This window comes from Gracilinanus agilis, chromosome 2 (genome assembly GCF_016433145.1).
Source record: "Gracilinanus agilis isolate LMUSP501 chromosome 2, AgileGrace, whole genome shotgun sequence".
In the NCBI taxonomy this organism is placed as follows: domain Eukaryota; kingdom Metazoa; phylum Chordata; class Mammalia; order Didelphimorphia; family Didelphidae; genus Gracilinanus; species Gracilinanus agilis.
In genome coordinates, this window is record NC_058131.1 from 61,485,209 (window position 1) to 61,497,223 (window position 12,015).

General features: G+C 39.8%; 1 protein-coding gene across 1 annotated transcript in view; it reads right to left on the bottom strand.

The window, feature by feature from the left end:
• The window catches only part of DUS2 (dihydrouridine synthase 2), a 65,393-nt gene that overhangs the window by 48,699 nt on the left and 4,679 nt on the right, over nt 1–12,015 (bottom strand). The window contains exon 2 of the mRNA XM_044663209.1: nt 5,342–5,484. Within this exon, the coding sequence (XP_044519144.1) occupies nt 5,342–5,467 (126 nt within the window). The 5' untranslated portion in view covers nt 5,468–5,484. The remainder of the gene's footprint in view (nt 1–5,341; nt 5,485–12,015) is intronic.

Sequence of the window (12,015 nt, forward strand, 5' to 3'; positions counted from 1 at the left end):
GCATGAATCATGTAACCATGTCAAAAATGAATATTAATAAATGTTAAAAAAAAAAAACAATTCTGCTACTTGTTTTCATTTTATGGGTGAATTCAATCCATTCACATTCAATATCATGATTACTTGATGTATATTTCCTTCCATTCCGTTTTTTCCTCACTATTTGTCCTCTTTCTTTCTTTTTGCTGTATCCTCCTCAGATGTGTGAATGAGAATTCTTAACTATATTGTCTATCCTGAGTTAACACTAACTTAAGTACAAGCTTGAACTAGGTAGAGGAGCTAGCAAACCACTTAGTGAATTCACACCCTACTTAGTGCTAGGTGAGAAGCCAGTAAGATACTTGGAGAGCTCCACCTTTTTTCTAACTCAAACAGTCAGAAACTTGTGAATTCTTTTAAGAGTTCACATCCTCAGAAACTGTTCAATCTGGAAACTGTGAACCCTTTTGATGAGAAATTGATCTTAAGAAGGTGCGAAGTCAATCCCATAGACACTTCCCCCTGGGAAGTGCTAGACAATTTGGAAACTGTGATTGGCCCCTGCAAAGGGAGGAGACAAGAAGTCACCATAAAAACAAGCCCTAAACTCAGTCTGAGGAGATGGTCTTGGAGAAGATTGTCTGAAGAGATTGTCTCCTGGAGATAGCCTTCTAACTGGGGAGAGTCTTTCCTCTTCAACTTGACAGTGAAGGAGCTCCAGCTGAGGACTTTGGACTGCCTTCTATTAGGACTACTACGTGGGTGAGTGAAAAAGGCTGACTTCCTTTCCCTGACTTGTTCTGGAGGTACCAGCCCCCGGGAGAGGCCCCTCGTCTTGGAGGAGGCTTTGTGGCTAAAATCCTTGTTTAACTTACCTCTGGGCCCCCTTTGCTGGGGCCTCTTAAGTCCTGCCTAGTTTGGACCCAGTTGGAGTAAATATCTACTCTCTCTGATTTCCTTACTTTCACTCTTTCTCCTTTTGTAAATAAACTACCATAAAAAGTTATTTGGAATTGAGTAATAATTTCTGGTGACCACACTCTTGTAAATTTAGTTCAATCCTTTTTTACCTCTAATATTTCTGGCCCTTACAGATACCCATTTTTTTCTGTCCATTATTTCTCCAATTTGCATACCTTCTTAGAAATCTTCCTTCATCCTTTCCCTTTGCCCTCCTAATTCCAAATTGGCCCACTTTTCTAAAGGTGTCTCCCTTGTCTTTTCCTCCTTACCTTTTAGTTCTTATTCTGTCTGCCCTTCCAAAAGTCCCTACCTTCCCCCCCCCCCCCCAACACGTCCTTCTATTTCTTGATATGGGTTTGATTCTAAAAATCTCTCCCTTATCTTATTCTAGGAGTCCCTCCCTTATCCCCTTGCCTTACCCCCACTATTTCTTGATATATACTTCCTTCTCAGTATCCCTCCCTTTTCTAATTCCCTTACCGTCTTCTCTTTTAATCTACTCTTTCTTCTCTTAATCCCTCAAGGGTCCTTAAGCCCTTGCATTACTCTTCACTGATCAGCTTTCTATCATACATACCTCAGCAATTGTTTCAATCTTTCCTTTCTTAAGGCACTTCTCCCTCCTCTCTTTTCATGCAAAAACTGATGTCATCTACCATTAGCTTCCCTCTTCCACAGTTCTACATTCTAGATGACCTCAACTGTACCTCCCACTCTATCTTCCTTTGCACTTTGTCTCAGAGGTCTAAACGGCCCTTTTCCTTTCAGACAACACCAAATGCCATCATACCCTTGATCCCATGTACTTCAGGCTCCTCTGAGAATTTGCCCTGGATTATCCTCTATTCATTTCTATTTAGCGAACTCTTATCTACTATTTACAAACACTCTCTTCTCCTTTAAAAACCTTCACTTGATCTTATCATCTCCTCAAGCCAACATCCATTATCTTTCCTCTCTTTTAGAATCAAACTGATCTATGCTCATTGCCTCCACTTTCTCAGTTCACACTCACTTTGTAGCCCCTGGAATTTGGTTCTAATTTCATTCCTTCACTGAAACTGCTCTCTCCAAAAGGATGATCAATTAACTGCCAAATGGGATGGCCTTTTTTCCATCCTTCTCCTTTCTGCAGTATTTTATATTATTGCTCACTCCTTTCTCTTTATTATTGCCCTTTCTCAGTTCTTTTATCCACTTATCTGGCCATTCCTTCTCAGTCTCTTCTGTAGGACCATTATCCTAGTTTCACCCTTTAGAGCAGTGGTTCCCAAACTTTTTTGGTCTACCACCCCCTTTCCAGAAAAAATATTACTTAGCCCCCTGGAAATTAATTTTTTAAAATTTTAATAGCAATTAATAGGAAAGATATATGCACCTGTGGCCATCACTGCCCCCCTTGATCGCTGTAGCACCCACCAGGGGGTGGTAGCGCCCACTTTGGGAATCACTGCTCTAGAGTATACCATGAGGCTGGCTCTGTCTTGGGCCTTCTTTTCTTCTCACACTCAGCGATCTCGTTTCTTCCCAGGGATTCAAATATTGCCTTTACAGAGTTGTCTACAGGAACTTGAGATCCAGATTACTGTCTCTACTAAACCCCATGACCCCAAAGTTCTCTGTCTGAATTTCCTATAGGCATCTCTTGCTACTACAATCCTAATCCCTTAGGATACAATATAAATTCAACTGTTTGGCATTTAAAGTTTTTTTGTACCTGGCCCCTTCCTTCCTCTCTAGTCTTTCTTCCCCTTCCCTTCCATTACCTAAGATTCTAATTTTTATCTTTTATTATTCAACTTAGTAAATATCAATGAACAAGAAAGTTTCCTTAGAAAAAGGAAAACAGAAAAGGGAGCCTGGAGAGGAAAGGGTTCATCTTTATTCTGCAAGCTCATTATTTAAAAGCAGACAACACATCTAACATGCTTGTTCCAAAACCATCTTGGTTGTCTGTGTCTCTTTGTCCTCTCCTCTGCCATGCCCTCCAGATATATGTGCCCACTAATGCACCTCTGCATGTCCCCCAGGCCTGCCACGAATACATTCCTTTCTCGCAGACTTGTCTTCCTTCACGAGTCACTTCAAGTCCTACCTTCTACATAAAGCTTTTACTGATTTCCCCAGTGGCCGGGTGTCCTCTCTCTCAAAACTACCACAGATTCTTTCTGCATTTACTTATATGTTGCTTCCCTCCAGTGGAAGGTAAGATCTATGAAGGAAGGGCCTCATTTGCATTTGTCTTTTTATTGTTAACACTTAGCATAGAGTCTGACACACAAGGGTTTAATACATGCATGCTGATTAATCTCAAACTCAATGTGCTCAAAACAGAATTCATCTTTCCTCCAAATCTCTGCCTTCTTAACTTCTCTTTTATATTGAGAGTACTGTTCTCCTTCTAAACAACCTCGTAGAGAGCCTAGGAGTCAACCTTGACTCTTTCCTTCCACTCACTTCTCACATCCAATCAGCTGCCATCTTGTAGATTCTATTTCCACAATTTATCTTGAATCTGTCCCCCTATTTCCACTCAAGAGGGCACTACCCTAGTTTAGGCTTTTATCACTATCATTGTTGCAATAGCCTCCTAATGGGCCTCTCTGCTTCAAGTTTCTCCCTTTTCCATACATCCACATGGCTGCAAAATTAATATTCCTAAAGCATAGGTCTGACCATGTCATCCTTGCTAAACACTAGGATAAAATACAAACTCTTCTGTTTGGCTCTTCTACCCTTTTACAATCTGACTACAAACTACCTTTCTAGGCATTACACATTCTTTTTCATGTACTTTACCTTCCAACCAAGGTTTTTCCCAAGCTGTCCCCCTATACCTGGAATGTACTTTGTCCGTTACCTCCTACTATCTAGAATTCTATCTCTAGGGGCAGCTGGGTAGCTCAGTGGATTGAGAGTCAGGCCTAGAGACGGGAGGTCCTAGGTTCAAAGCCGGCCTCAGACACTTCCCAGCTGTGTGACCCTGGGCAAGTCACTTGACCCACATTGCCTACCCTTACCACTCTTCCACCTATGAGCCGATACACAGAAATTAGGGGTTTTAAAAAAAATTTAAAAAAAAAAAAAAAAGAATTCTATCTCTGGATCTATCTTAAAAGTTCAGCTGAAAGAGAAGTTAAGTGGTTCAGAGCATTGAGAGCCAGGCCTAGAGATGGGAGGTCCCAGGTTCAAATCTGGCCTTAGTTACTTCCTAGCTATGTGACCCTGGGCAAGTCACTTGACCCTCATTGCTCTGCCCTTACTGCTCTTCTACCTTGGAAACAATACTTAGTATTGATTCTAAGACAGAAAGTAAGGGTTTAAAAGGAAAAAAAAAAAAAGATTAGCTAGAGTACCACGTTCTTCAAGAAACATAGCTTAGTGTTCCCCTCTTGGAAATTAACATATTTCATATTAAATGTTCTATGTATATGTTGTTTCTCCTTGACAAAATGTGAACTCTTCAAGGGCAGGGACTGTTTAATTTTTGTTTTTAACTCCTAAGTGCCTAGGACATTAATAAAGGTGCAATTTGAACCAACTAGAGGAAGACAGATAAAGAGATAAAATGTGAAGAAATATAAGCACGCACAATGAGTAGGGCTATGGAAAATGAATGAATGAGTAACAAACACAACCAAATCCATAAGGGAGAAGGAATAAATCATGGAAGTAAACTGGATATTCTTGTTATAAGTATGTATATACTTTCTAGGTCTAAAACACAGAATTTGAGATAAATCTTAAAGATTATCCAGTTGAACCTCCTTACTTTACCAAAGAGGAAACTGAGGCCAAGAGGCTAAGCAACTGGATATCTGGCCCAACTCTAACAAAAATCCTTTTATCTCCAGGTGAGCCCAAGTGTTAGGTTTGTTTGGGGGCCTGCTTAAGCATTCAGGCCGATTCCTGCCTGGGATCTAGAGCTATTCTGGAGTAGATCCCAGGCCATCCCAGGCCACATCTTTGTGCTCCCCTGAAGACAGATGTGAAACAGATCTGAGTTACTAGGCCAACTTCCTTTTCTGGAGCTGTACCTGAAACAGGCCAGTCTTGAAGGGGAAAAAAAACAAGACTTCTTACCATGAATTCATATCAGAGCCCTCTCCCTTCAGACTCACAATAAGCTTACATGGGCCAGGCTAGAGACCTAAGGCTACCTGGCATCTTGGTTCTCAGGCCAGGTTCTCACTTAGTCAGATCTCCTTAGCCAGAACTATTCACTTAAGAAATGCATGTGCATGCATGCCCACTTATTAAACATCAACTTCTTTCTTCCTCTGGGTTCCAGTAGGTCTCTGAAAAATGGGTTCAGAGGTTTCAGTGAATCTTTTCACACAGCAGAGAGAATTCCACTTTAGGAAGATCATGCTAATAAATTCTGTAGCCTTCTTACCTCACAGTAGACTATGTCAGCTCCATAATCCAAGGCCAAAAGACGCATAGGAAGAGTCCCTACTCGAACCATAGGGGCCAGGATAACTTTGCCTTGGTAACACAGTGTGAAATTGTTCACAATCATTCCGTCTCTGCTGTGAGCTGAAACAGGAAACAAGAGTCAGAAAGATAAGAAGAGAAAATTGTCTCTAACATTCAAAGGAATATTTCTTATTTTCACTTCATGTTTGGCCCAAGTTACCATGTTCCTGATTTACCTTGTTTATTTTGTCCTGACTGGTTAGTTCCATGTAGAAGTCATAAAATGTTGCATCAGTATTATCAATACTCCAGGAGAGTAATAATAGTAACCCAACTATACCCGTCTCTTTACCCTCAAGCCACAGAAGCTGAATTAAAATGCACACAAAGGTACACGTGTGATGGTTTCAGAAAAACTTGGGAAGCTTTGTATAATCTGATGCAGAATGAATGAGTGGAAGCACAAAAGCAATTTAAACAATAATAACATAATTAAAAAGATAAACCCCTTTGAGAGACTTAGGAACTCTAAATGACACAATGACAAACTATGATTATGGAGAACACATGATGAAATAGACTATCAACCTCTAGAGAGTGGTGATGGATTCAGAAGACAAATTGACACCTATGGGGGCAGCGTTTGGGGAAGGAAGAAACACAGAAGTGACATTATTGATTTTGCTTGACTCTGTTTATAGCAGGGATTTTGTTTTTCATTCTCAGTGAGGGATTAAGGAAGAGGTAGGAAGAGAGAAGTATATTTTTGCTAATCGCGAGAGACATAAAGGGGGGGAGTCTTATGTTTTCATGTGAATTATCTGAGTTTAATGCTCTAAGTTTTATAAGAGTCCAAATCCTGGTAAAAGACTACAATATTATTAAGAAATTTACTTCATAGTCAGAGCCTATAAACATTTTATTAAGCTCCTACAGGCACTGTACTAAGGGCTGAGGTTACAAATAAGAAAAAGACAATCCTTGAAGGGATTTATAATCTAATGGGGGACAACAATATACAAAGTAAGCTGAAAAGGTGGGGATGAGATGGGACTGGGTGTGGACCTGAGAGTTGAGTATACTCAATCCCTCTGGCACAATGAAACTAAGCAGAGCAGCTAACAGAAAATGAAGTTAGCTAGAAAATTCTGAGTTTTCCATTAAAAGGGAGGTTTTAGAAGGAGTTTCTGATCTGTCTTCTAGCCCTTGAATCAGAGGGAAGAGTACCAGAACTGAACAAATCTTCATCATGATGAGATTTTAGGTGATGAGTTCACTCTGGGGGAGCATGATGTTCCTGGCATCTAAACCAAGCAGAGTAGGTGATGGAAAATGAAGCTAGCTGAAAAATTCTGAGCTCCCTATAAAGAGAGGCTTGGGGAGAAGGTTTGTGCTCAAATGTCTCAAAGATTTGTGATTTTGTTATTGTGGCAATACTCACTGCCTCCACCAATGCAGATGCAAACTCTCTAACATTTAGTAGGCTTCCCTGGAAAGTTGGTATGGCAGATAAATTCATTGCCTTTTAGTTAATAGTCTTTCCAAATGCTGCTAGAGTGGTCACAGTCTGGCCTAATGAACTACTGAAAAAAGGTCACAAAAATATTCTTAAGATCTACAGAATAAATCTGGAAGGTTGTCTAATGCAAACTCCTACTGGGTACAAAAGAACCATTACAATATCCTTAAAGAATGGTTATCAGACCTTTCTTGAACATCTCCAGGAGCAGGAAACTCACTCTCTCACTAAGGAGCTCATTTCATTGTTGGTTAGAAAGTCTTTTCCTCACAATAACCTCTGTTGTTGCCCTGTCAATTCTAAGACAGAAGAGTGAAAAGGGCTGGGTAATTGGGTTAAGCGACTTGCCCAGGGTCAGCTAGGAAGAGTTGGAAGGCAGATTTGAACACAAGACCTCCTAACTCCAAGCCTGGTATTCTATCTACTGTGCTACCTACCCCTACATTATTATTTTTTTTAAACCTTTACCTTCTGTCTTAGAATTGATACTAAGGCTCAGTCCCAAGGTAATAGGTAGGCAGTTTGGAGTTGCAACTGGCCCAGGTCACAAAGCTGGACCCTACCTAGCTGCCTCCTCTACACTCAATTTTGAAAGAATAAAAAAAGTGTTATGTCTATAAAGGAAGAAAGATAAATACAAAGACAAAGGTTTCATTGTTTTTGTTTCAAATATTTTAACATTCAATTTCTTTTAAAGTTGTATTATTGTAAACAAACCATTATATTAATATTATATTACTATAAACCATTAATAGACAAAGTAAAATAAAATTTTAATAAAACTTCAGCTCCAAAGTATTCAATTTGATTGCCACCTCACAAAAAAGCGAATCTAGGTTTGCAGAACAGACTAATAATATCTTATTTGCTTCTGTATCTTTCTTCCATCTTCCTCAGTTAACATTTATTTCCTAATGGAAGCTAACAACACATTCCCTCCTTTGTTAGTGATGTAGGCATCTAAAACTGCCTCAAAGTCTACTTTAGAAACCCTAGACTTTGAAATATGTCCCATAAGGCTCTTTTAAAAACAGAAAATATATTTTGTCTTTGAAAAGGTCAGTCTAGCAAGTACACAGTGGCAGACAGAGATGATAACGACCTATTCATACAGACACCTCTGGGACAGGAAGCTTTTGTTTCAACCAAAAATTAGATAACCCTAAAAGGTGTCTGGACAAACCACTAACCCAATAAGAGAAAGAAAACATATGGGCTTTCAGGTAAATTGCAAATTCTACATTTTGGAATAACCTGCCAAGGAAAGCAACAAATAAAATCAAGTGTTTGATAGTGGGGAAAAAAGATTTGGATTTAGATTCAGAGGACTTGAATTCGAATTCTGACCCAGATACTTACTAGTTGTGTGACCCTGGCCAAGCTACTTTACCTCCGAGCCTTAATTTCTTCATCTATAAAATGGACACAATAGTATATGCATACTACACTTCACAGGGTTATCATGAGAAATATATTTTTAAAACCTGGACTTTGTAAGCTATGAATTATCAAAGCCAAGTCTTCACTACCATTGCCTTTTGGGTGATGAACTTTCAGTTTCATAGACTGGTATTCCACGATGTATTATATATAATACATATTTGGTGATCACATGTCACCAAATAATATACTTGTGTTTAAAAGATGAAATGTTTCAGGGAGGAGCTTAGGGTCATCAAAAGAACTGTGGAATTTCCACACACAATGGGAACAAAGAGGTTGTAACAAAATGCTAACGAGGAACTTATACTGGAGAAAAAATGTCCAGGATATCATCAGAGAAATGCATGAACTGGCAACTAGTGAAAGAAATGGAAAGGTAGCCACTGTACTGGTTTCCACCCAATGTCACAAGACCTTGGACAAAGTCCTCAGCACTTTGTTTGGGTTCTCCAGGCAGACTTATAGGAAGACACAGATACAGATACAGATAAGAAGGGAACAGGCAGGCAAGGAGAGGCTTCAGTTTGCCATTTACAACATGGATCGATCAAAGTATTAAGAATTAAAACAAAGGAATAAGATCTCCTGGGTGGGAACACACCTAAAGGTGCCCATTAATGTAGCCCTGTTGGAAGCCACTCAGAGAAATAAGGTCTTTTAGCTGAATCTCTGGACCCCATCAATACCAACGCAGTTTAGCAAAGTTCTATGCTAGTTTTTGTGACCTGCAAAATGGATGGCCTACCCAAAAACCTTTGACCCCTCTCTGTGGTTCATTCCATTATTGAAAACATATTAATTAAAATTTTTAGCCTCAAGTTTATAGCTTTCTTGATTTCATCTGACTAGCATATCTCTTTTGGTCACAGATCTCTCTAATGACATCCCTTATGCCACCTCTCTTGAGCAATTTCTCACTGGTAAAGTGCTATAAGCTACTCACCTCCACCATCTATCTCTATATAATCCTTTGGATAATATTAATTCATCAGAGATTGTGGTATTCAATGTCCCAGTCATATAAAATTGCTGCATTAATGCTGATGCTAACAGCAACAGACTGTGTAGAAAGTAAATGGAAAGAAGGGTGGACATAAGAGACAGGCTATTCCATCACCTCAGTGACTTTGTGCCCCATTCTCTGGTAATGTCCATCAAAGATAGAACTCTGGAGGGAGCCCAAACCCAAAATCCATACATATGATATTAAATGAAATCTGATCTTTCAGCTTTTTATCATAGCTCACCTGCTGGTGTGGAAAGCTAGGAGTGTAGAGGTGGAGTCCTACTAGCAATTAGTTCACACCCTGATTCCCGTAAATCCTAGACAAACACTCACCACACCCAACTGTGGCACCATTCTCCTAGCAGATGCTCTAATTTCATCTGAATGCACCAGCTCCACATATCTCTCAGCTCTTTCTCTGCTATGCTGGCTCCCAACTTGCACAATTATCTCTTTCTCAGAAGCATCAATCAATGGATGTCGTTCCAAGTTTATGTCATGACTATCCGAAATGCTCCAGAACAACTTGTAAGCACTTGTTTTTCTGGCAGTCAGGAAACCAGTGGAATAGGGAGGACATTTTGTCTTTAAAAACTTTTTATTTATTATAATTATTATTTAATGCTGAGGACAGGTTGGTAGCACAGTGCATATATAGATCTGGAACTGGAATGACCTGGTTTTCAAAGCTGCCTTCAGACACTGTCTAGCCATGTGATCCTGGGCAAGTCACTTAACCCCTATTGCCTAGCCCTTGTGATTTGACCCTAAGACAGAAGGTAATGGTTTAAGGAAACAATGCTGAACTCATCACCAAATAAGACAAGCATTTCCATACAAAGGCAGAATGAAAAGAAAGGATTGCATAGCTGGCTGAACCTACACCATGTACAATTTCATTCTCCTTTAAGTATACAACAAATATTTTCAACACTGTCCCGTTTCTCTTTGCTTCCTACTAAGAGGACGGCCTCTTCTCTAATGAAATACAACTAGATATTTTCAGTCACACAGCATCTGAAGCTTCAGCACATTATAAAAGTAGAAGTATCCATGATTTCATAACAACCCTGTGATGCAGTTAGTGTAGATTATCTCACTTCAGTTTTGCAGATTAAGAAACTGGGGCTAGGAGACGTGTCTGTGGACTCAAATCCAGGTCTTCTGATGCCAAATTTAGTACCCTTTCCACTCACTGAGATGCCTCAAGCAACTTAAAAAAGAAGTCTGTTTACTTCTACACTGAAATGATTTACTTCTATGGGAGGAGAAACACTATACTCTGTAGAGAACAATTGATTGTTAGCAGCCATATGTATTATAGCTGAGTTGCATGTAATGAATATGGGCAATTCCTGAGGAGGAATTGTCAATTCAAATTGTCAATCCTAGCTAAGGAAAGGCAGAAGAGTCATAAGGGCTCAGCAATGGGGGTTAAGTAACTTGCCCAGAGTCAAACAATTAGGAAATATCTGAGGTCAAATTTGAACCTAGGTCTTCCCATTTCTAGTTCTGGCTATCAATCCACAGAGAAACTTTGATGCCTCTTAGATCATAGACTTTTAAAGCTCTAAAGAAATGTGAAGATTATTTAGTCATTTTGTGAAAGGGAACAACAAGGCTCAGTGAAATGCCCAAGATTACTAGGCTAGTAAGCAATGCAGCTGGGCCTATAGCTCCATCTTCTGACTCTCAGACTAGCACTCCTTCCCCTATATCATGTTTCCCATATACAACCCACTGGCCAAAGCAATGTGAAGGGTGGTAAAGATCAAATATGTTCTAGGTACAGAGAATTGACCAGCCTGGTAGAAGGTCAGTAAAGCCAAGAATAGGAAAAGAAAGGTCAGAAAAGGCCAGATTGTGGGGACTTTGAATACCAGCTTAATATACTTGTCCTATAGGCAAAAGAAAAGTTTCTATGAATGACACGATGAATGAAAAGATTATGATCTGGTAAATAAATCATTATAACAAAATTTGTGTAGTGATACAATTTTGCAGTCTTTATAATGTTAAATTCCTTATAATATCATTTTACTTACAGTTGCCTAGATAGCAGAATACTCTAGACCAGTGATGGGCAAACTACAGCCCTCGGGCCAGATGCAGCCTCCTGAAATGTTCTATCCTGCCTTGCTACATTATTCCTACTCTGACAAATACAATGAGTAGGATACAATACAATGAAACTTCGAAAAAGTTGCCTTAGAAAACAAACTGACAGATGAGCATTTCCTTTCCTTTGGCCCCCTCTTTAAAAAGTTTGCCCATCACTGCTCTAGACCAGTGATGGTGAACCTTTTAGAGCCTGAGTGCCCAAACTGCAACCCTCATGCTACATGTGAGCGCCCCCCCTCCCCTTTACTCCAGACAGAAGAGGGAGGAAGTGCTCCTATTGGGCTGCTGGGCAGAGGGGTGGGTCCTGAAGATGGGGAAGGGAGCAGCCCACTCTGGTATGCATGCCATAGGTTCACCAACACACTGATATAATGATTCATACCTCAGGCTAATCCTTTAAATGCAAATTCTTTTCTAACTTAGCTGGGGTTAGTTGAGGATTAGATGATGAAGATGATGACAAGACGAAACAAATCAAGCACTGTGCTAAGCAATGGGCATATAAAGGAAAACAACATAGATCCTCCCCTTAAAGAGCTCCTGGTCTAAGGAAAGAGACAAC